The sequence below is a fragment of the Mesocricetus auratus genome, unplaced genomic scaffold (assembly GCF_017639785.1).
Source record: "Mesocricetus auratus isolate SY011 unplaced genomic scaffold, BCM_Maur_2.0 Super-Scaffold_100025, whole genome shotgun sequence".
NCBI classification, from domain to species: Eukaryota; Metazoa; Chordata; class Mammalia; order Rodentia; family Cricetidae; genus Mesocricetus; species Mesocricetus auratus.
In genome coordinates, this window is record NW_024429206.1 from 20363661 (window position 1) to 20384446 (window position 20786).

The 20786-nt window shown below is 44.3% G+C and overlaps 1 protein-coding gene across 2 annotated transcripts in view; it reads left to right on the forward strand.

Moving 5' to 3' along the window:
* The first annotated feature begins 2752 nt into the window (after positions 1-2752).
* Positions 2753-20786, forward strand: part of LOC101825039 (CGRP receptor component) — a 28885-nt gene continuing 10851 nt past the window's right edge. Inside the window, exons 1-4 of one of the 2 annotated variants that reach the window (XM_040731289.1) lie at positions 2785-2896; positions 12212-12248; positions 14688-14786; positions 17688-17782. In XM_040731289.1, coding sequence (XP_040587223.1) covers positions 2889-2896; positions 12212-12248; positions 14688-14786; positions 17688-17782 — 239 coding nt within the window. In that variant the 5' untranslated portion in view covers positions 2785-2888. Of the gene's footprint in view, positions 2897-12211; positions 12249-14687; positions 14787-17687; positions 17783-20786 lie in introns of both variants that reach the window. The other variant, XM_040731288.1, reaches the window with a different exon arrangement.

Here is a 20786-nt window from a genome sequence, read left to right on the forward strand (position 1 = left end):
TAAAATTTAAATTAGAAACTAGCTTGCTTCACATGTCAATCCCAGCTCCCTCTCCCTCCCCTCCTTCCCCCAACTTAATTTTAAGAGGGTAAGTAATATTGAATGGAGGCTATTGTTATTATTCGTCTTATCAACGACTTTTTTTTTTTTTTTTGGTTTTTTGAAACAGGGTTTCTCTGTATTGTTTTGGAGGCTGTCCTGGAACTCGCTCTGTAGACCAGGCTGGCCTCGAACTCACAGAGATCTGCCTGCCACTGCCTCCCGAGTGCTGGGATTAAAGGAGTGTGCTACCAATGTCCGGCTTATCAATGACTTCTTTATGGTGTTGGAAATGTAAGCAAAGGTACTGCCTTTTCTATCAATGGGTTACATAAGACAAAAACTCAATTAAACAAAACAAAAAAATTGGGCCGGGCGTCTCGCAAAACCAAAAACAAAAAGAAAGAAAAAAACTGCAAAGAAGCTGAATGGCAGAAATTAAAATTCCTCCAGGGTCACTTTCCTCTTCTTGAAATAAAAATATTTGCCCAAGGCTGCAATCTCTGTGAGAAATTGCATTCTGTTTACCAACTGCATCCATTTGTGAGGCTAAGCTCTGGCCACAAATTAGAGGTACAGGGCCCCTCTGGGTTAGGAATAAACACCCAGTGTGACTCCCACTGGGTGCCCTTGCCCTGGGTGTACATGTTTGCTTGATTCGGCACCACCATGTTCCCTCCTGCAGGAATAAAGCATTTTTTTTTTTTTGGTTTTTCGAGACAGGGTTTCTCTGTGGCTTTGGAGGCTGTCCTGGAACTAGCTCTTGTAGACCAGGCTGGCCTCGAACTCACAGAGACCCGCCTGCCTCTGCCTCCCAGGAATAAAGCATTTTGTGTTCCAAAGATCGCAAACACATGTATCACAATGGTAACAGGCCTACCATGGTCAAATGGAATATTTAATAGTTAGTTCAGGGGCTGCAGATGTAGCTCAGTTGGTAGAATGCTCGTCTCACATGCACAAAGTCCCAGGTTCCATTCCCAGCACCTAATAAGCTAGATGTGGTGGTGCATGCCTATCTTCCGGCCCTTGGGAGGTAGAGATAGGAAGACAGAGAGTTCAAGGTCTTCCTTGGCTACGTAGCCAGTTTGAGACCAGCCTGGAGTACTTAAGGCTTCGTCTGAAAACAAACAAACCAACCAAACTCTAAGAAAAGCATAGCCCGTTAGTTCAAGACAATCTCTGACATGTCAATGAGGTTGAAGTTACTGTGCAGGTGCCTAGATAGATACCATTTGAACACGGGTGCACCCCAATTCTCTATGAGAATTCATCTCTGAGTCATTTTATGGCGTGGCTCTCAGAAGCACTTAGCCTGTATTCCAGAAGAATCTATCTCTGAAGCCTTGTTTATGATTGTCCCTCCTTGCACTCACCTCAAAGGCCTCTGGCTTGGGGACGCCTCTCTGCCTTGTTAGTCAATCCCTCCTCTATACTACAGAGTATAAGCACAGTGTGTCATGATCATTTATGTCCAGAACTGGTCTCCCAACTAGGCTGTCAGCTAGCTTGGACACAGCGTGCGTATTACTTGTATTTGAATCACCAATACCCAGTGGGTTATTGCTCTAGGATTGTTGGGTGAATAGCACACTGAACATCATTGTGGGACTCATTCTGCTCGACACAGGGACAGGGCACTCTTCAGTGCAGCATAGTATGTCAGCTGGGCCTGGGATGACATTTTGCTTACTTGTTGATTTTTCACTTTGTGACCCAGGGTGGCCTATTTGAACTCATCATTCTTCTCCCTTGATTTCCTGTATTATTATAGTCATGTACCACCATGCCCGGCTTTACTTGCTGAATACATACACACATACACAATAACACACATTATTTTTTTTATGAGACAGGCTTCTCATATAGCCCAGGGTGGCCTCAAACTTCCTAAATAGCTGAAGATGCCTAAAAAACAAAACAAAACAAAAACTGTATGCTAGTCTGACCTTGAACTTGCTGTATAGAGGATGATCTTGAATCCCTAATCCTCTTGCCTTCAACTCCGTAATGCTGGAATTATAGCAGATATGGACCAACAGGTCCAACCTTTTCTCTTTTTTTCAAAGATTTATTTTATGTATATGTGGGAGTGTCTGTGTGTATGTATACACTCCACATGTGTGCCTGGTGGGGGCTATAAAAAAAGGCCTTGGATCCTCTGCAATTGGAGTTCTAAGTTGTTGTGAGTCACCTCATTGGTGCTGGGAACCAAATCCTGATCTTTTGCTAGAAATGAAGCACTCTTAACTGCTACACCATCTCTCCAGCTGTCTCTCTCTCTCCCTCTCCCGTTCTCTGTTTCTTTGTGCAGCCTTGGCTGTCTCACAGAGATGTGCTGGCCTCTACCTTCCTTTTTTTCCCTTGCTGGAATTAGAGGCGTGTGCCACCATGCCTGGCTGGTTTCTGGGTGGTGTATGTGTACAGGGGTCTCCAATAGCCCAAGATAGCTTGAAACCCAGTCTGTAGTACAAGCTAGCCAGGAACTCGTGGCAATCCCCCTGCCCCAACCTCTCTAGTGCTGAGATAACAAGTGAACTAACTGACCAGCTTGGAGATTTTTTTAACGCGTCCAAAGCCGGAACCTTATCTCACTAAAACCCTAACAAAACGTAGACCATGGAAAAGGTCTACATTTCGTCTCCAAACGCTCCAGAGGCTGAAATTCGAAATCGGTACGACGCCTGGACTCGAGGAGGAGCCCGGCCTTCCCCGCAGCGATCCCGGCATGCAGCACGGCCGTCCCAGAGTGCCTTGCGGCGCGCACACAGAGGCGGAGAGCTCCGCGGCGGTGGCACAACGCGAGGCCGTTCCTTTCCAGCGGCTGCGCACGACCAAGCAGAGGCGACATGGAAGTGTAAGCGGCACGTCCAAGGGAAACCCGACTCATCTGGGGGCCGTGAGGCGGCTGCTGGCCGACCCTCCGCACTCGGGAGCTGGGCGGGTGGGCGGAGTGGACGGGACGGAAGTAGCTGGAGGTGGGGCGACTGGGGAGGGATCCTGCCGGTCCGGCCACCACATTCTTTCAGGAAGGGGAACGTAGGAGGAATTGAGGGTTTTTTCTGTCTGTCTGTCTGTCTGTCTGTCTGTCTGGTTCTGGGTATGAAACTCAAGACCTTGCGCGTGCCGCGCAAGTAGTCTGCCCCCCCCCCGGGGGGGTACGCACCAGTCATAATTACTATCCTGGGATGCAGGCTTTGCTTATGCTAGGGAAACACTCTACTACTCATCCACCCCCCCCCCATCATCATCACCATCGTCATTTTGTAAATGCTGGAGTTGGTACCCAGGACTTTCCACACGCTAGCCAAAGGCTTAGCTTCATCCCCCGCCGTTGTCGCCGTCGTTATTTTGTGATACCGATACCCAGGGCTGTGAACATACAAGGTGTGCTAGTTTCCTTTCTGCTGCATGACGAACACCATGACCAAAAGCAACTTGGGGGTAGAAGGGGTTTATTACATCTTTTGGTTCTTTTGAGACAAGGTTTCTCTGGCTGCCCTGAAACTCTGTAGTCCAGGCTGGCTTCGAACTCACAGAGATCTGCCAGCCTCTAGGGTTCACTACCACTGCCTGACTGGGTTTATTACATCTTACACTTCAGGACACAGTTCATCAATGAGGGAAGTCAGGGCAGGAACCTGAGCAGAACCCGTTCAAGAACTCTGCTATCCGGTTTACTCTCTGGCTGCTTTCCAACTTTTTTATACAGCTCAGGACCACCTACCCCGGGATGGTGCACCTGCAGTGGGCTGAACTCTCTGGCATCATTTAATAATCAAGACAGTCCCTCATGGACATGCCCACAGACCAACCTGATAAAAGACAGTTCCTCAATTGAGGCTTCTCTTCCAGATGATGCTAGGCTATTTCAAGTTGACATTGAGGTCAATCAGGAAACTAGGCAAATTTCTGAGCTAACTCCCCAGACGCCATCATCACTATCACCACCACCACCATCATCATTTTGTGATATTAGGGATAGTATCCAGAATCTTGCACATGCTAGGTGGGTACCACTGAATGACACCCTCCACACTATTATTATTATTGTGGTGCTGGGGATGGACACTAGGGATGCTAAACAAGCCCTTTAACACTAAGCCACACCCCCTATCATCATATTGTGTTTGGAATGGCAGCATCCTGAACATTCTAGGCAGTTACTCTCCCACCAGCAAAGCCATCTTGACAGTTTTTTCTCCATACTGGTTTTTTGTTTGTTTTTGTTTTTCCAAGACAGGGTTTCTCTGTAGCTTTGGAGACTGTCCTGGAACTCACTCAGTAGACCTGCCTCTGCCTCCCAAGTACTGAGATTAAAGTCATGTGCTAATGCAAGTTTTTGCATCTATTTTACCTGTGGACTTTATATGCCCCTGGATGCCATACCTAAATTGTGTTGTTATCATTCATCTTTCTTTACCTTCCGTTCACTTGTTATATATACTACAGTTTGTTAGACTTCTTTTTTCTTTTTTTTTTTCTCGAGACAGGATTTTTTTCTGTATTGTCTTGGAGGCTATCCTGGAACTAGCTCTGTAGACCAGGCTGGTCTTGAACTCACAGAGATCCTTCTGTCTCTGCCTCCTGAGTGCTGGGATTAAAGGCGTGCGCCACCAACGCCTGGCCAGACTTGTTTTAATACAGAGTCATAAGTAGCCCAGGCTGACATTGATCTTGACACCTCTCAAGCTGCCACATTAGATTAGCCCTTAAGTACTTGAGATGGGCCAGGCGTTGGCGCACGCCTTTAATCCCAGCACTTGGGAGGCAGAGGCAGGTGGATCTCTGTGAGTTTGAGGCCAGCCTGGTCTACAAGAGCTAGTTCCAGGACAGCCTCCAAAGCCACAGAGAAACCCTGTCTCGAAAAACCAAAAAAAAAAAAAAAAAATATTTGGGATGGGAGGGGCATCTCACTGTGTAGCTTATGCTGTCTGGTTCAGCTTTCTCCATCTGAGTAGCTATTGTCAGACACCCTGGAAATGCTCAGCTTTCACAGGGCCCTGAATTTCTCCCTACAGCCTACTGCTGGGAGTTCTTTTCTTACTCCTCTTCCCTTGCTGGTGTCTCAATGTTATTGAGCATCTTAGTGCTTTATCTTCTTGGGACGTTTTCTCTGTATGCATTTCTTGGTATATATTCATTTATATGATGGTGGTTCCTCAAAATGTTTCTGGCTTTTTTACCCCCCTCATTTTCTGTCAGATTGTTTAAACCAAAATCTAGCTCTTTGCCTACTAGTCGTTAGACAGACTTCCCTGTTTTCCAGCCCTCCCCTCTTGTGGTAGGGGCTCATGTATCCAGGGCTTAGCTTAGCCTTGAATTCACTACCCCTTCAAGGGTGACCTTGAGCTTCTGAGTTCCTGCTGCTACTTTCCCAGTGCTGATTGTACTGGTGTATAGCGCCACACCCTGTTTATGCAGTGCTGGGGATGGGGCTCAGGGCTTTATGCATCTTAGGAGTGTTGTAATTTAAAAAAAAAAGCTGTGCTCTCAGAGAGAAAGATGCCATGTGACAGGGTTCAAGTAGAGGACTTTTTTATTAGGGTCATAAAAAGGGGGAGGGAAGAGGGAGACTGGCCTCTGGAGACAGGAGCAGCAGTTGAGAGGAGAAAGGAAAGAGGGAGAGAGAGAAGAAAGGGGGCGGGGAACAGATAGAGAGGAAGAGAAAGAAAGAGAGGATGGGAGGTTGGCAGGGCCCTTTTAAAAGGGAACACAGTGAATATGCACAGGTCATTCTCTTAGTGGCTGCCGTTGGGACGTATCCTGTCAGAACCCTGAGTACAGGCCAGTAGAAACGCCTGAATACTAACAAGGAGAGCACTCTACTAACTGAGCTACATTCCCAACTCACAGAACTACACTACACAGAGAAACCCTTTATGGAAAAAACAAAAAAAATTTTTCATTGTATGTGTATTTGTCTTTTGGGTTTGTGCATGTGAGTGCAGTGCCCTTGGAGGCGCCAGAAGAGGGCATCAGGTCCTCTGGAGCTGGAGTTATTGGTGATTGTCAGCCACCTGATGTGGGTGCCGGGATGCAAACCTGGGTCCTCGACAGGACCAGTACAAGCTCTGTTTGTTTGTTTGTTTGTTTGTTTGTTTTTGAGACAGGGTTTCTCTGTCGCTTTGGAACTAGCTCTTGTGTGGAACTCAGAGAGAGCCGCCTGCCTCTGCCTCCCAAGTACAAGCTCTTAACTGCTCAGCCATCTCTGTAGCCTCCTGTGGCTTCTTCAGTGTAATATATGTATAGTCAGAGTTGGGGAAATGGGCATTGTCCTCTGTAGTGTGTATTAGGATTGTTTTCCTTTCACAACGAGCAATGTAGAGATTTAGAAAGAGAAGCAGAAGGTATATAACAACCCAGCAGTAGCTTAGGAAGAGTGTGCTTGTGAGCTAGCTGTGAGGTGCAAGGTACAAGTTAAAGTGCTCACTGACGTTGAAGTTTTCAGTTTTCTTATCAAGGTTGAGTTTTTCAGACCATGAATTGATGGCATGTTTTAAGCATAGAAAAGTTTAGCAATTCTGCTCGTCATTCCATTCGTAAGTTAAGTGTGTGGCAATTAATAGACACTGCTCACTCTTTTGTTTGTTCTGCTTTTTTGGTGTTTGTGTGTGCTTTTAAGGAAAGTCTGTCCATAGATCATTTTGTTCTGTTTATTCAGAGTTCTGTTTTCCACAGAAGTTGTTTACTTCTGTTAAATTGACTTAGCACATTAAGCACACTTCACAGATTAAATTTCAAATAGTAAGACAGTTTTATCCACTAATGAGTTATTTAAGGACATTAAGTAGTTGGGCGGTGGTGGCGCACTCCTTTAATCCCAGCACTCAGGGAGGCAGAGGCAAGTGGATCTCTGAATTCGAGGCCAGCCTGGTCTACAGGGCGAGTTCCAGGACAGCCTCCAAAACAATAGAGAGAAACCTTGTCTCGAAAAAACAAAACAAAACAATAAACAAGGACACTAAGTAACTGCCTACCTATAGCATAGATCCCATAATCTTTAAAATTCACTTGGGCCCAGGTTTGTAATCCTAGCATTTAGGAGTAGCAGTAGGAGGATCATAAGATTAAGGGCAGCTCCAGCAGCATAGCAAGACCCAGGTCAGTCTCTGTTACACCATGAGAGCCTAGCTTAAAAACAAAACTAAACCACAATCTGGCCTCCACCTTCCAGATGCTGAGATTACACTTGTGAGTTTCAGTAGCCAGTTTAAAAATAAACAAATGGGCTAGAGAGATGGCTCAGAGGTTAAGAGCGCTGAGTGCTCCTCCAGAGGACCCAGGTTCAATTCCCAGCTCTCTCTGCCTATAACTCCAGTTTCATGGGATTCCCACACCTTCATACAGACATACATACAATACATACAGGCAAAACGTGAATGGACACGGAATATATATGACAGTTTCTTTAAAAACCAACCAACCAATCTACCATATAAGGTTCTCAACCTATAGCCTAGGCTGCCTTTGAATGTCTGATCTTCCTTCCTTAACCTGACGGGTGCTGAGTTTATACTGGGTGCTACCACACCTAGCTCATTTGTTATCTTAATTTTTTTTTGCATTTTAATTATTTGTGAGTGTATCTATGTCTTGGTGTACATGTGGGGGTCAGGACAACCTGTGAGAGTCAGTTCTTTTCTTACACTCTGTGAGTCCCTGGGTTTGAGCTCAGGTTATCAGGCTTGGTGGCAGGTACCTTGACCTGCTACAGCCTCTCACTGGGGCTTTACTTGTTAACAGCTTTAAAAATTGAATTATGTTTATTTACATATTGAGGTACATGTGCCCCAAGATACATGTGGAAGTCAGAGGACCGCTTGTGGGAGTTAGTTCTTTCCACCATATGGGATCAAACTCTGCTGTCAGACTTGGCAGTAAGTGCCTTTACTCACTGAGCCATCTCACTGACCCATTTGGTAACATTTGGTATGGATGTTTGCCTTATTTTATATAAGCATTCTCTCCATATACATATTTACATACACGTTATACTGAACCATTTGAGAATTGCAGATATCTTGGCATTATTTTACTCTTTAATCCCCGCACTCAGGAGGCAGAGGCCAGCCTAGTTCTACAGAGCTAGTTCTAGGACAGCCAGGGCTACACAGAGGAACTCAAAACCAAACCAAATCAAAACCAAAGATCATTTTAGATTTACTTACTTTATCATGTGTATGAGCATTTTGCCTGCCTGCAAATATGTATACTATGTTTGTTCCTGGTACCCACAAGGTCAGAAGAGGACATTGGATCTTTTGGAACTGGAATTAAAGATGGTTGTGCACCACAGTGTTTAATGCTGAATGTGGGTTCTCTGGAAGAGCAACAAGTTAACCATTAACCCCTGTCTCCAGTTTTTTCACCCTTTCTCAAAGAGTGACATTGTCCTAACTAACCACAATGCCCTTATAATACCTAGAAAACTCAACACTGATGTCAATCCAGTGCATGTCCAGATTTATTCAGTTGTCTCAATAATATCATTTAAAGATTTAGATATTTTTATTTTATACGTGCATGTCTCTGTGTGTGCACATGTGTGGTGTTTGTGGAGGCTAGAAAAGAGCATTGGAGCTCATGGAGATGGAGTTGTAGGTATTTGTGAGATGCTCAGTGTGGGTGCTAGGAACCAAATTTGGATTCTCTGAAGGCAGCAAGTGCTCTTAACCACTGAGCCATCTCTCCATCTGCAATCATGTCATCTAGTTGGAGGTTTCTCCCTGGCCCAGCCAAGAACTGCATTGAATTGTGCTCTTCTTTAATTTTCTCTATTCTAGAACACTTCATTAGGCTTTTCAGTGATGTTGACCTGCGATGGATGATTTGTTTGTCTGTGTCATCAGATTATGAAGTTGAGCTCCCACCAGTGGGATGGGTTGCAGACACCACTTGTGCCTGGTTTGGGTTCTGATGGACTTCCTGAATTATTTGTGCTTCGTTTGTATTTTTCTTTGTGGGAAACTGAGATTATTCTTTGTTCAACAACCTAATGGTAACTGTAGGAATTTACTGAGGATAAAAACTGCCTTTAAAAGACTTTTTCAAGCCCGGCACTGGTGGCCCACATATTTAATCCCAGTACTGTGGAGGCAGAGGCAGGTAGATTTCTGAGTTTGAGGACAGCCTGCTCTACAGAGCTAGTTCCAGACCAGTCAGGGATACACAGAGAAACAAAAACAAAGCAACAACAACAGAAGAATTTCCCTTGGGTCTGGAAAGATGGGTGCATGGTTAAGAGCATTTGTTGCCCTTGCAGAGGACCTGAGTTCTATTTCCAGCACCCATATCAGATGGCCTGCAATGCCTATTGTGTGTATGAGTGTGTGTGTGTGTGTGTGTGTGTGTGTGTGTGTGTGTGTGTGTGTGTCTGTTTGGGTATTTGAGATAGGGTCTCTCTGTGTAGCCAGTGTGCTCCTCTTTCCCCAACCCTAAGTATGCACCATCTTGCCCCTGGGTTTGTGTTTACAATATTGACTTGAATAGTCAGGCAGTGACTTAGAATGGCCAGGGTCAGATTTCTCAGTGCATGATAGCAGAGTGGTGTATGATTTGGAAATGACTTGTACCAGTGATGCTGAGGATGGCTTCATTGGCACTCAAGTGATATCACAGGAGCTTGGGAAGTGTAACTCAATTCCAACCAGAAATAGGATGCCGTCTGGACTGATTTCCTGATTAATTCAACATGATTTAATTTTTCTGTTTAATTTCTTTTTTTTTTTAAGACAGGATCTCACTGGGCGGTGGTGGCGCACGCCTTTAATCCCAGCACTCTGCAGGCAGAGGCAGGCGGATCTCTGTGAGTTCGAGCCCGGGCTGAACCGACAGCCTCCAAAACAATACAGAGAAACCATGTCTCGTAAAACCAAAAAAAAAAAAAAAAAAAAAAATACAGGATCTCATTTAATTCAGTTTGGCCTCAAATCCCCCCCCCCCCCATAGCTGAGGGTGGCATGACTTCTGATACTTTTGCCTCAGTCTGATTACAGGCTGCCATGCCTGGTGTTTTTGGTGATAGATACAGAAGCAAAGCCATTGGCCATGCTGGGCAAGCATTCTGCTAATTGAGCCCTACACTATTTTTCTTGTGTTAGAGTCTTTCTAAATATAAATCTCTGACTTGGGTGCAGAGTCTTGGGGATGAAGCAGATTTGTGAAGTTGTAGCTGTTTGCATTTAACTAGCCTCTGCTCACTGATTGGATTTCTGTGCTGACACCACTGTGCTGCTAACTTGTTGACCCCTGTGTTAGCTGTGGGAGAGTCCCACTGTAATTGTTGACTGGGGAAAGCAGCCATCTCGAACGCCCATGGTTTCACAATTCTGCACTATCATTTTCGTCATCTAGGTTCACTCCCGGTGAAAGAATACACAGTGCTTCTTGTTCATTGTGTAAGCTCTAGACTGCTCTACTTGAATTTTTGGGATTCTGTTACTCGTTTCACCTAGTCCAGTCTTACTTTTCATAGTCACAATTATCTTCCGTTTCACTGGGACTTCTTACTGTGTAAGCAAGTTACGTTTATCTCCGGCCTCAGCTGTGTCACCTGAATGTTGGAATCATATCAGTAGGCCCTGCGTTGGAGGGGTTTTAGTGAGAGTTGACATAATCTTCTCTTTTTTTCATCACACAAGTGTTTTGTCTACATGTTTGTCTATATACTATTCTGCATGTCAGAAGAAGGAATAGGATTCCCTCAGGATTGGAATTACAAATGGTTGTGAACCATCATGTGGATGCAGGGAATCAAACCTAGGTCCTCTGAAAGAGCAACTGATGCTCCTAACCACTGAGCCATCTCTCCAGCCTCCATGTTATACTAGATTGTTCCCATATTTTGTTTTAGCTGGGGTAAGCATGGGGAGAAATTGGTCCAATAAAATCTACATCTTAACTTGGCAGAGAGGAATCAGAACCTAAATATGTTTGGTTTCAAAATTGTGTCTTTAATTGTCATAGTATACTGGCTCTAGGCTGCTTGGAGCAATATGTCGTCTGCTGTGATGGTGTGGAATGGACCAGTTGTGATCTGTGCCATTACTGATAGGATGTCTCTGATATGATAGTGGGGAGTGAATTAAGTTGACACTTGTGCCATAGCTGTGCTCACACAGGAACGGTAGGGAAAAAAGAGATTGCTTAATCAGCTGTTACACAGGAGAAAAAACAGGCTTTTAGCAATTGAATAGATGACGTCTCTGACTCTTTCACAGGATCCTTGACCCTTGCTGGAGTTTTAGTGACAATGTTCGTGTTAAAGTACATAGACCATTTCTGACAACTTGGCAGGACTCAGGTTGTCCAAGATGCCAGTAGCTAGTGGTTGTAATTAGAGAAGGATGTTGACTAAGGACGAATCAGCACCTTGTTTCTCTAGTCACTTCTAGTGCTCTTGCTTCTGTAGTGGGGTTCCTTTGAGATTTGACTTCCATGTTCTTTTTGTTTGTTTGCTTTTCAGGACAGGGTTTCTCTGTGTGGCTTTTTTGGGGGGATTTCTCTGTATTGCTTTGGAGCCTGTCCTGGCACACACTCTGTAGACCAGCCTGGCCTCAAATCACAGAGATCCACCTGCCTCTGCCTCCCAAGTGCTGGGGTTAAAGGTGTGCGCCATCACTGCTCGGCTGACTGCTCGGCTGCGTCCATGTTCTTGTAACTAACTTGGGTTAGATGTCTGACTTCTCAACTTCTGTTGACATAGGTTTGGAATGATATGGTGTCTTAGTCATCCCTGGGGACATGGGCATGTGAAATGCTGTGTCTATAAAATGGAAAGTCTGGGGGCCAGAGAGACAGTTCAGTGGTTAAGAATGCTTACTACTATGAGAACCAAGAGTTTAGATCTCAGCACCCATGTGACGAGTCTGCAAACGCCTGCAGCTTTGAGGGCTTTAGTGCCCTCTGCGCACAGGCACATGCATCTGCATACTCATGTAGTACATTCGTAGGCACACGCACACACATAAATAAAATAAATACTAAAAGAAAAGGACAGGAAAGTTGTCTATTGCTGATGCAGGGCCAGCTAACCCAGGCATGACTTAGGCGTTTCTAGTATTAGGTTGTTCTTGAACTAGATAGCTGGATCTCGACTAAGGGGATTATTTTGTGGATTACTGAACCCTTGGAATAGTTGTGAACTGATAATGACTCTGTTCTTATGCAGGAAGGATGCGAACGCGGCACTGCTCAGTAACTATGAGGTAAGGACCCTGTAGGGCTGTTGTAGTTCCCTCTTCTGGTTCAGTCTTTGCTTGTGAGGATGTTGGATTAGTTTTCTTTAGAAGTGACAACTCTTTTGAAGTTTCCACTTTAACAAAGGGCAGGTGGCCCCTGGTGGATTGTGGAATAGTCTTCAGTTTGGTGAATTACACATGGTTCTTCAAGGAAGCAGGGAGGCTCTGGTTCATAAGTACCCTTCCGTAAATCCCAGAGTCCTAAGAGCTGCCACTTTAGAGCCTTCTCTTTCTGTTACAATCTTCGCCCTTTGCTAATTACCATGTCTTATTTCATTTTATCTTCAAAGGGCCCCCAAAGGTGTTGACACCCTCATTTTGAGACTAAGAGTTGACCTGACTCACTGTTTTGAATAATTTAGTAAGAATGAGCAGCTTAGTAATTTGCAGGCTGAAGGAGAGAGCGGAAAAGGGTTGGTGAGAGGGAAGGCTCTTGTAGACCAGGCTGGTCTGGAACTCACAGAGATCTGCCTGCCTCTGCCTCCTGGGTGCTTTTATTGCTTTCGGAGGCTTGAGTTTCTCAGGGTCAGCAAGGCAGATAAGATTTACACATAGAGCAATAAACTATAAAACTTCTAGGAGAAACTTAGCACCAGTTGCTTAGGGCTGTGGGTCAAGGAATGGGTCTAAGTTGAGCTAAAATCTTGAGTTAATAAAAACAAGAAGTTTGAGAATCTTTTAGTGTAGGGTTAGTTTATCACTTCTCTATCTGCCAGTGAGGTAAAGCTAGGGCATGCTTATTTTTTCTATCCATCTGAGTAGCTATGAATCAACAGCTTTGGGAGTGTAGTAATTCTATGTCCTTAGATATCTGGGAATATCTTAGATGGAATGCTTTTGCCTGGGCCCTAAACCCTGACCAAATGCCTGTCAATAAGGATAATTGCAGGAAGGCAGAACTCCCGCAATTACAATGGAGAGGGGAACAAGGACCTGATAGTGGGAGACAGGTCTCACACATGGCTAAGGAATGTAATCAGTAAACTAGGACCTGCTGATGGAGAGCAGGTTTCACACATAGCTAGGAAGTGTAATCAGTAAAACTCCAAATGCATGGGAGAAAGTGTGCCCAGTAAATGATCAGATAGTATTGAGCGGTGGGAAGTAAATCCCAAGTTTGTTACTGAAAGAAATAAACTACAGGAAGAATCCACAGTAAGAAACAGTCAATTTTAGCCGGGCGTTGGTGGCGCACGCCTTTAATTCCAGCACTCGGGAGGCAGAGGCAGGCGGATCTCTGTGAGTTCGAGGCCAGGCTGGACCGACAGCCTCCAAAACAGAGAAACCCTGTCTTGTAAAAACCAAAAAAAAAAAAAAAGAAACAGCCAATTTTATTCACAAGACTTTATTCAATACGCCTTGTGTCCTGGTTTAATCCTCCAGAAGTTGGTCTTGTGAAATGAGGCTGATTAATTACTGTGTGATCTTGTTGCTTGTAGCAGTTTTCCTTGTCATGCTGGGGACCCAGGGACTTTGTCATATTAGGCAAATGGTTTGCCACTGAGCAATATCCTCAGCTCTTGTTTTTTTAATGCTGTATTTTATAATTTGTTACATGTTCTTTCTTCTACAGAAAGAAATTGTTACACTAGGCTTGTGTCCTAAGCAGAGCCCCTTAAAATATTTAGTTTAGGAAAATTTACTTTGAAATACTCAATGGTTTTGAGATTAAAAAAAGATACATTTTTTACAATTTGTAAATCAGATTTTATTTTTTACTTTTAATTTTTAAAGTGTGTGAGCGTATGTGCATGTATAGTGCCCATAGAAGCTAGACTAGGCCATTGAAGCCCCTGGACCTGGAATTACAGTGGTTGTGTGTTGGGTCTCAGCCCCTACGGATTTCTATGCATTGCTTATCAGCTGATAGCCACAGGTGCATCCTGCTCTCTAGTCCTGGCTTACAGCCCCGGCCTTGCCTGCCTGAAACCAGCATCTAGCACGAGGAAAACACGAGCTCTCACACCTGGGGTTTCTCCACTGTGCTTTAAGCCTGTATATAAGCCTGCTCCCTCTTTACAGAGAGAGGCCTCTTAGCACTTGCAATAAATCATACACACATGCATTCTCTTAGCACAAACGGTTGGACGTCTTGTCTTTTATTTCCCGATACCTCAGACTTGCTCGTGGCACAGGCACCGCAGTTGTGAGCTGGCTCTTGTGAGGGTCCCCTATAAGAGTAGTGAGTGAGCCATCTCGACCCACTGAGCCATCTCTCCGGTATTGTATTTTAAATAAATGAATGTCTTGAATCGACTTGATGCTGCTCAGTTCTAGGATGAAATACTGGCTCTGTTGGAAAGCAGGTTTGTGGGAAGAAAGCGGTGTTGCCTGACTGTCTTTTAAAACCTTGCAAGAGATACATCCTCAGCTTCATTGGCAAATGTCTCTCGCACCCCTTCCCAGGTATACCAGTTGCTAACAGATCTCAAGGAGCAGCGGAAGGAGAGTGGGAAGAACAAGCCTAGCGCTGGCCAGCAGAACCTCAACTCCATCACCTATGAGGTGAGCCTAGCTGCTCAGGGCCTCGCCAGTGGGGAGGGAGACTGCTTTGTGAGACAGCTGCCAGCCTTGAAGCTCTGTGTCGTCTTCAGTTGTCAGAGCAGCCTGCCCATGTCACCTTTGCAATGGGAAGGCAGGCAGCACAGAAGGCGAAGGTATCTTCTATAGTCAGCCCATCAGTGAGTTGAACAGCCTACTTAGGTTGAGAAGGGGTGTATTAGTCAGGGTTCACTTAGAGGAATGGAATTAACGGAACTAAGAATCACACACACACACACACACACACACACACACACACACAGAGTCACCTTTAAAATAGTATTCGAGCTGAGAACCTTAGAGTTTCTTGGTCCTTGGGACTCTGTGCCTCAGCAGCAGAATGGTTCCACAATGACTGTCTCTCACTGGGAGTGCTCAGTCCACAAGACTGGGTGCCTAAGCAGTCTCTGTTTGGCACTGGAAGCCTAGAAATTTCCTGGAGAGCTGCTGGTCCCTAGTCCATGATGGGAACTTGGAAACTCTGGTTCTGATATCAGTGTAGGAAGCACCAGGGCAGGTCAACTCGGCAGAAGTGGGGGACCACGTGAACAGAGGGTGAGGGATCCTCCTGCCGTGCCCTTTTTTATCTGGACTACTAGCAGAAGGTGCCACCCATAATACTGGTGAGATCCCCACATCAAGGCAATTAGAACATTTCTGAAGGTGAGGCTTCCTACTCAGGTGATTCTAATTGAGGCAAGTTGACATTCAGGACCAACTGATAAGGGGTGTTGATAGTGACCACAGCAGACCTCACATGCAGATGAAAGTTTTATGTTTGCTCCAATAATAGCCTTGTCCTCACATGCAGATGAAAGTTTTATGTTTGCTCCAATAATAGCCTTGTCTCTTTCATACAAGTCATGCTAGACCCAATGCGAGGCCATCAAGGGAAATGCTCTCCCTCTGGCTTGCATGGAAATGATTGCAGGACCATCTAGAGTTCACTGTGGCTTGTGAGAACAAAAAAGCCCAGTATAGAATGTTCATAACAGTCCTGTCCATTTAGGAGTCACAACAAGCAACAGTGATTGTTACATCATTTCCCCCAAGTGTCTCTGCAGGCATCAAAATGGCTGTGCTGGCATGGTAGCTCACTGACTCACAGTCCTTTAATTCAGGGAGGCCAGAACGATAAGGGGGAGCTTGACAGTTCCCAGTGAGTGTGGAGTCTGTCTTTTTCCACAGGATCTTTGCTTATAAATAGGATAATGGACATCAGAACTATTGCTTATGATAATAAAAGTAACCCTGATAATGATGCTTAACAGTGTTTTATCAGTGCTTAGCACCTATTCAGTGCAGCAGGGAGAAGTGGGTTCCCCCTCATCTAACTCAGGACTATGACATTTACAGTGACAGTTGGCTGCATGGATAGGATTCGGATTAAAATTAGCCAAGAGAATCAAAAAATAGGGGAATATCCAATTTCCACTGTCCTCACACATGGACTCAGGTCATATTACTTTTATAAAGTCCATATATGGCCAAAGGCATGGAGTGTTACCAGCAGGGAAGCCCCTCTAGGTCTTGATATATACTAGTCTTACTGCCAGCTAACCCTTGCTCTAAAACTATACAGGTGGGGCCAGCTGCTAAGGTAGGTTGATAAGCATATGCAGTATGACCCAGGGGCCCAGGCATAACATTCCATGGACCTGGAAATTACCACCTGCAACTCTAGGGCAAAGGCCAGAACTGCTTTTTGTGCTAGGACAAATTATTTTTTTCCTCCTTTTGAGTTTTTTGAGACAGTGTCTCACTGTGTAGCCTTGATTGTCCTGAAACTCACACACCAGGCTGGTTTAGAACTCATAGAAATCTGTCTGCCCCTGCCTCTTTAGTGTTGGGTTTAAAGGCATATAAATAAGGAAGAAAGCAAAAATAATTCATAAGGTTGTTCTTCCTAACCTGTTTGGGAATTGAGTGGAAAGCAAGAAAGTACTACATTAAATTGATGTATAAACGGAAAGTTGACATTATAACCTAAGGACCAGTTTTCAAAAGCAAAAACAAAACTCCCAGGTGTTGGTCTAGAATGTAGCTCCATGCTAGAACTTGATTATCTTGGGGCTGGAGTGGTGGCTCAGCAGTTAGGAAGGTGCTCATTGCTCCTGCAGAGGATCTGATTTGGTTTCTAGAACCTGCACCAGGTGACTCAGCTGCTTGGAACTCTGGTTTCAGGAGGTTCCAAGGCCTCTAGCCTCCACTGCTCATAACTACCTATAACTAACTCCAATATCGGGGATCAGTGTTTCTTCTGCACCATATATACACACATACTTACATTTATGCACACATAAACATATAATTCAAAAATAAATAACTCTTGAAAGTATGAGAATTTTAGAATATTAAATTATATCACTAATTTTTTCTTATTCAGAATTATTTTTCAAGATTTTATGTATATGAGTATTTTGCTTGCATGTATGTCTGTATCTTGTGCATGCATGTTTACCTGTGGAGGTCAGAGGAGGGCATCAGACCCTTGGAACTGGAATTACATGTAGTTGTGAGACACAGTGTGGATGCTAGGAATTGAACCTGGGTCCTCTGCAAGAACAGTATGTGTTCTTAACCACTGAACCATTTCTCTAGCCCCTTACTCAAATTCCTCTATCCCAGGACTCCAAATGAGTGGTTAAGAACATATATTGCTCTTGCAGAGGACCCATGTTTGATTCCCAGCACCCACATTGGGTGACTCAGCTGCTTGGAACTCTGGTTTTAGGAGCTTCCAAGGCCTCTAGCCTCCACAGGTATCTGTCTGTATTCAAGTGCACATACCCTCATAGACTCACATAATTAAAAATAAATCAATAAAAACATCTCAATTTCTTTTCTTTTGTTTATTTTTTTTAGACGTTAAAATACATATCAAAAACGCCATGTAGGAACCAGAGTCCTGAGATTGTTCAAGAATTCCTCACAGCAATGAAAAGCCACAAGCTGACCAAGTAAGTTACTCTTAGTAGGTAACAGGTAATGCAAAACACGGTGAAAATAATGTCTTAGAACAGCTGTCTGTAACAGCTGCATATACATTCAGTCACTCTTTGGCTTATAATTGCACACAGTACTGTTTTTTTTCTTTGTTTGTTTGTTTGTTTTTCAGGGTAGGGTTTCTCTGTGTTGCCCTGACTGTCCTAGAACTCAATCTGTATACCAGGCTGGCCTCAAACTCAGATCCACCTGTCTATGCCTTCCGGTGCCAGGATTAAAGGTGTGCACCATCACTGCCCAGCATACCCAGTACTGTTTTAAGGTGAGATCATGGTACTGTGGGGAAAGACAACTGAGAATTGGACACATGGCCTTGTAGAGCCACAGCCTGCTTATCCCAGAGTCCTTCTAAGTGTTCCAGCTCACAATCTCTTTTCTTTTACTACCTGTCATTACAGCCGAACTAGACCATAAAGTAGGGTTCAGACTACAGTGCTGGGTTTCAAGGGTAGCTCAGTGCTTGTGTTTACCTATCATATGTGAGGGATTTCATTCCCAGCACCATCAGAGGGTTAGGCTTGCAGGATGGGACATGGAAGGCAGGCAAAAAAGAAAAAAGACAATGAAAGTACTTTTTCTAAAGGTTGATCAACGAAGTCACCTGACATTGTGTTTACTTAAGGTAGAAGGGCCTTGATCATTGTCTGTCTCAAATCAGGTGCCTCCTAGCTAACTTTTCTTGGCCTTTGAGATGTGAGTTCAGTTTATAAAAACTAAAAACACAGGTTAAAGGGTTTTTTTGTTTTGTTTTGTTTTTTCAAGTCAGGGTTTTTCTGTGGCTTTGGAGGCTGTCCTGGAGCTAGCTCTTTTTTTTTTTTTTTTTTGGTTTTTACGAGACAGGGTCTCTCTGTATTTATTGTTTTGGAGGCTTATTGGTCCAGCCCGGCCTGGATCTCACAGAGATCCGCCTGCCTCTGCCTCCCGAGTGCTGGGATTAAAGGCGTGGGCCACCAATGCCCGACCCAGGTTAAAGGTTTATATTAGAAGAAAACAGTTCATGTCTTTTGGGATTAGTGTTGATAACTTCCAAAAGCTGCTTTGTAAATCCTTGTTTGTTTGTTTGGTTTTTGTTTTTGTTTTTTATTTGATGATACTATGGATCAGACCCAGGCCTCGAACATACTAAGTAGGTACTGCTGAACACGAACCCAGCCCTCCAGAAGCTTTTGTTCTATTGTTTAGGTTGACGATTGCTTGTACAGTAAACTGAGCACACCTCTCCATCTTTGTTGTTTACATGAACACTGGAGACAAACATCTTGTATTGTGTGTGTGTTAACACATGGGTAGTTGCCCTTAGAGGCCAGAAGAGGATATTAGATCCTTTGGAGCTGGAGTTACAGGTGTTTGTGAGCTGCCTAATGTGGGTGTTGAGGTCTAAACTCTGGTCCTCTGGAAGGGCAGCCATTGCTCTTAACACTGAGCCATCTCTCCAGTACCCACTCCACTGTCTGCCCCACCCCCCTTTTGAATGGCTTCTATTGCTAGTACTGCTGTCGTCCATTCATTTCAAGACTGTTTGCTTTCACTTCATGTTGTAGTAGCTGACAACTTTGATCTGAGTTAGCATGGGTTTACTATCTGTTCTTTTCCTTTGAAAATAAGTTATATTTTCCTGATTGAAATAACTTTATAAATTGGATCCTGGGCTTTTTGACTATTATAGTCAGATGGTTTAGATTGACAATCCTGTTCCAAGCCTCTGTTAATATTGCCCCTTTGTTAATAGGGTGTGTAGCCAAAGTTACTGAGGTTTTTCATTGTCATAAGTGGCAATAGGCCTTAAAAGTATGACAATTGTTCCTTAAAATTTATTTATTTGTTTGTTTAAGCCAGGGTTTCTCTGTGTATCCTTGACTGTCCTGGAACTCTCTCTGTAGACCAGGATGGCCTCGAACTGCCTCTGCCTCTTGAGTGCTGGGATTAAAGGCATGTGCCACCACCACCCAGCAAAATGTCTTACTAGATTTTTTTTGTATGTATGAATGTTTTGCCCACATTCGTGTATGTATGTGCATCACATGTGTGCCTGTTGGATCCCCTGGAACTGGAGTTATAGTCTGTTGAGAGCCACTACGTGGGTGCTGGGACTAAAACCAGTGTCCTCTATAAACAAAGAAGCCAGTGCTCTTACCTGCTGAGCATCTCTCCAGCCCCTTAAATTACTTTTAATTACATGAATATATGTGTGCATGGCTCTGAATGGGATAAGGTCGGGTGAGTGCAGATACCTAAGGATGGCAGAAGCTTGGGATCCACTGTAGCTGAGTTACAGTTGGTTGTGAGTGACGGGAACTGAACTCAGGTCCTCTGCAAGAGCAGTATACTCTCAACCACCGAGCCTCTCTTGAGCCCCATGTGACAGAAATCTTTTTTTTGGGGGGTGGTTATTTCGAGACACGGTTTCTCTGTGACTTTGGAGCCTGTCCTGGAACTCACTCTGTAGACCAGGCTGGCTTCGAACTCACAGAGATCTGCCTGCTTCTGCCTTCCGAGTGCTGGGATTAAAGGCATGTGCCACCCTGCCCCATATGACAGAAATCTTAATGGTTAAGTTTTCAAGTCATTTCTCAAGTGTTTGTCTGAACTATCTAGATGTAGTCCCTGCATCTTTTCCATGGTGGAGAAATTTGTTTAACATGGCTAAAGCTCTAGGTTCCATCACCAGTGCTGCCAAAAGAAAAAAGAAAAAAAGAAAAAAGAGAAGGGGTTGGAGAAAGGGAGGAAGAGAAAGAAACCTATAAAGTAGAAATCTGTTGCTTTGCACATTGATTCAAAATTGGTTGAATCTACATAAGCTTAAAACTCTTCAATAGAGGATTAACTGGCTCCCTTTTCCAATTTGCGGTCTTCAAACTGATCATTTATCAAGTCTCATATAACCTTTTAAATCTTTGCCTCTCGGTTCTGTGACTGCCTGGGCAAAAGCCCCTGGCAGTGTTGTGCGATGGCCAGTAG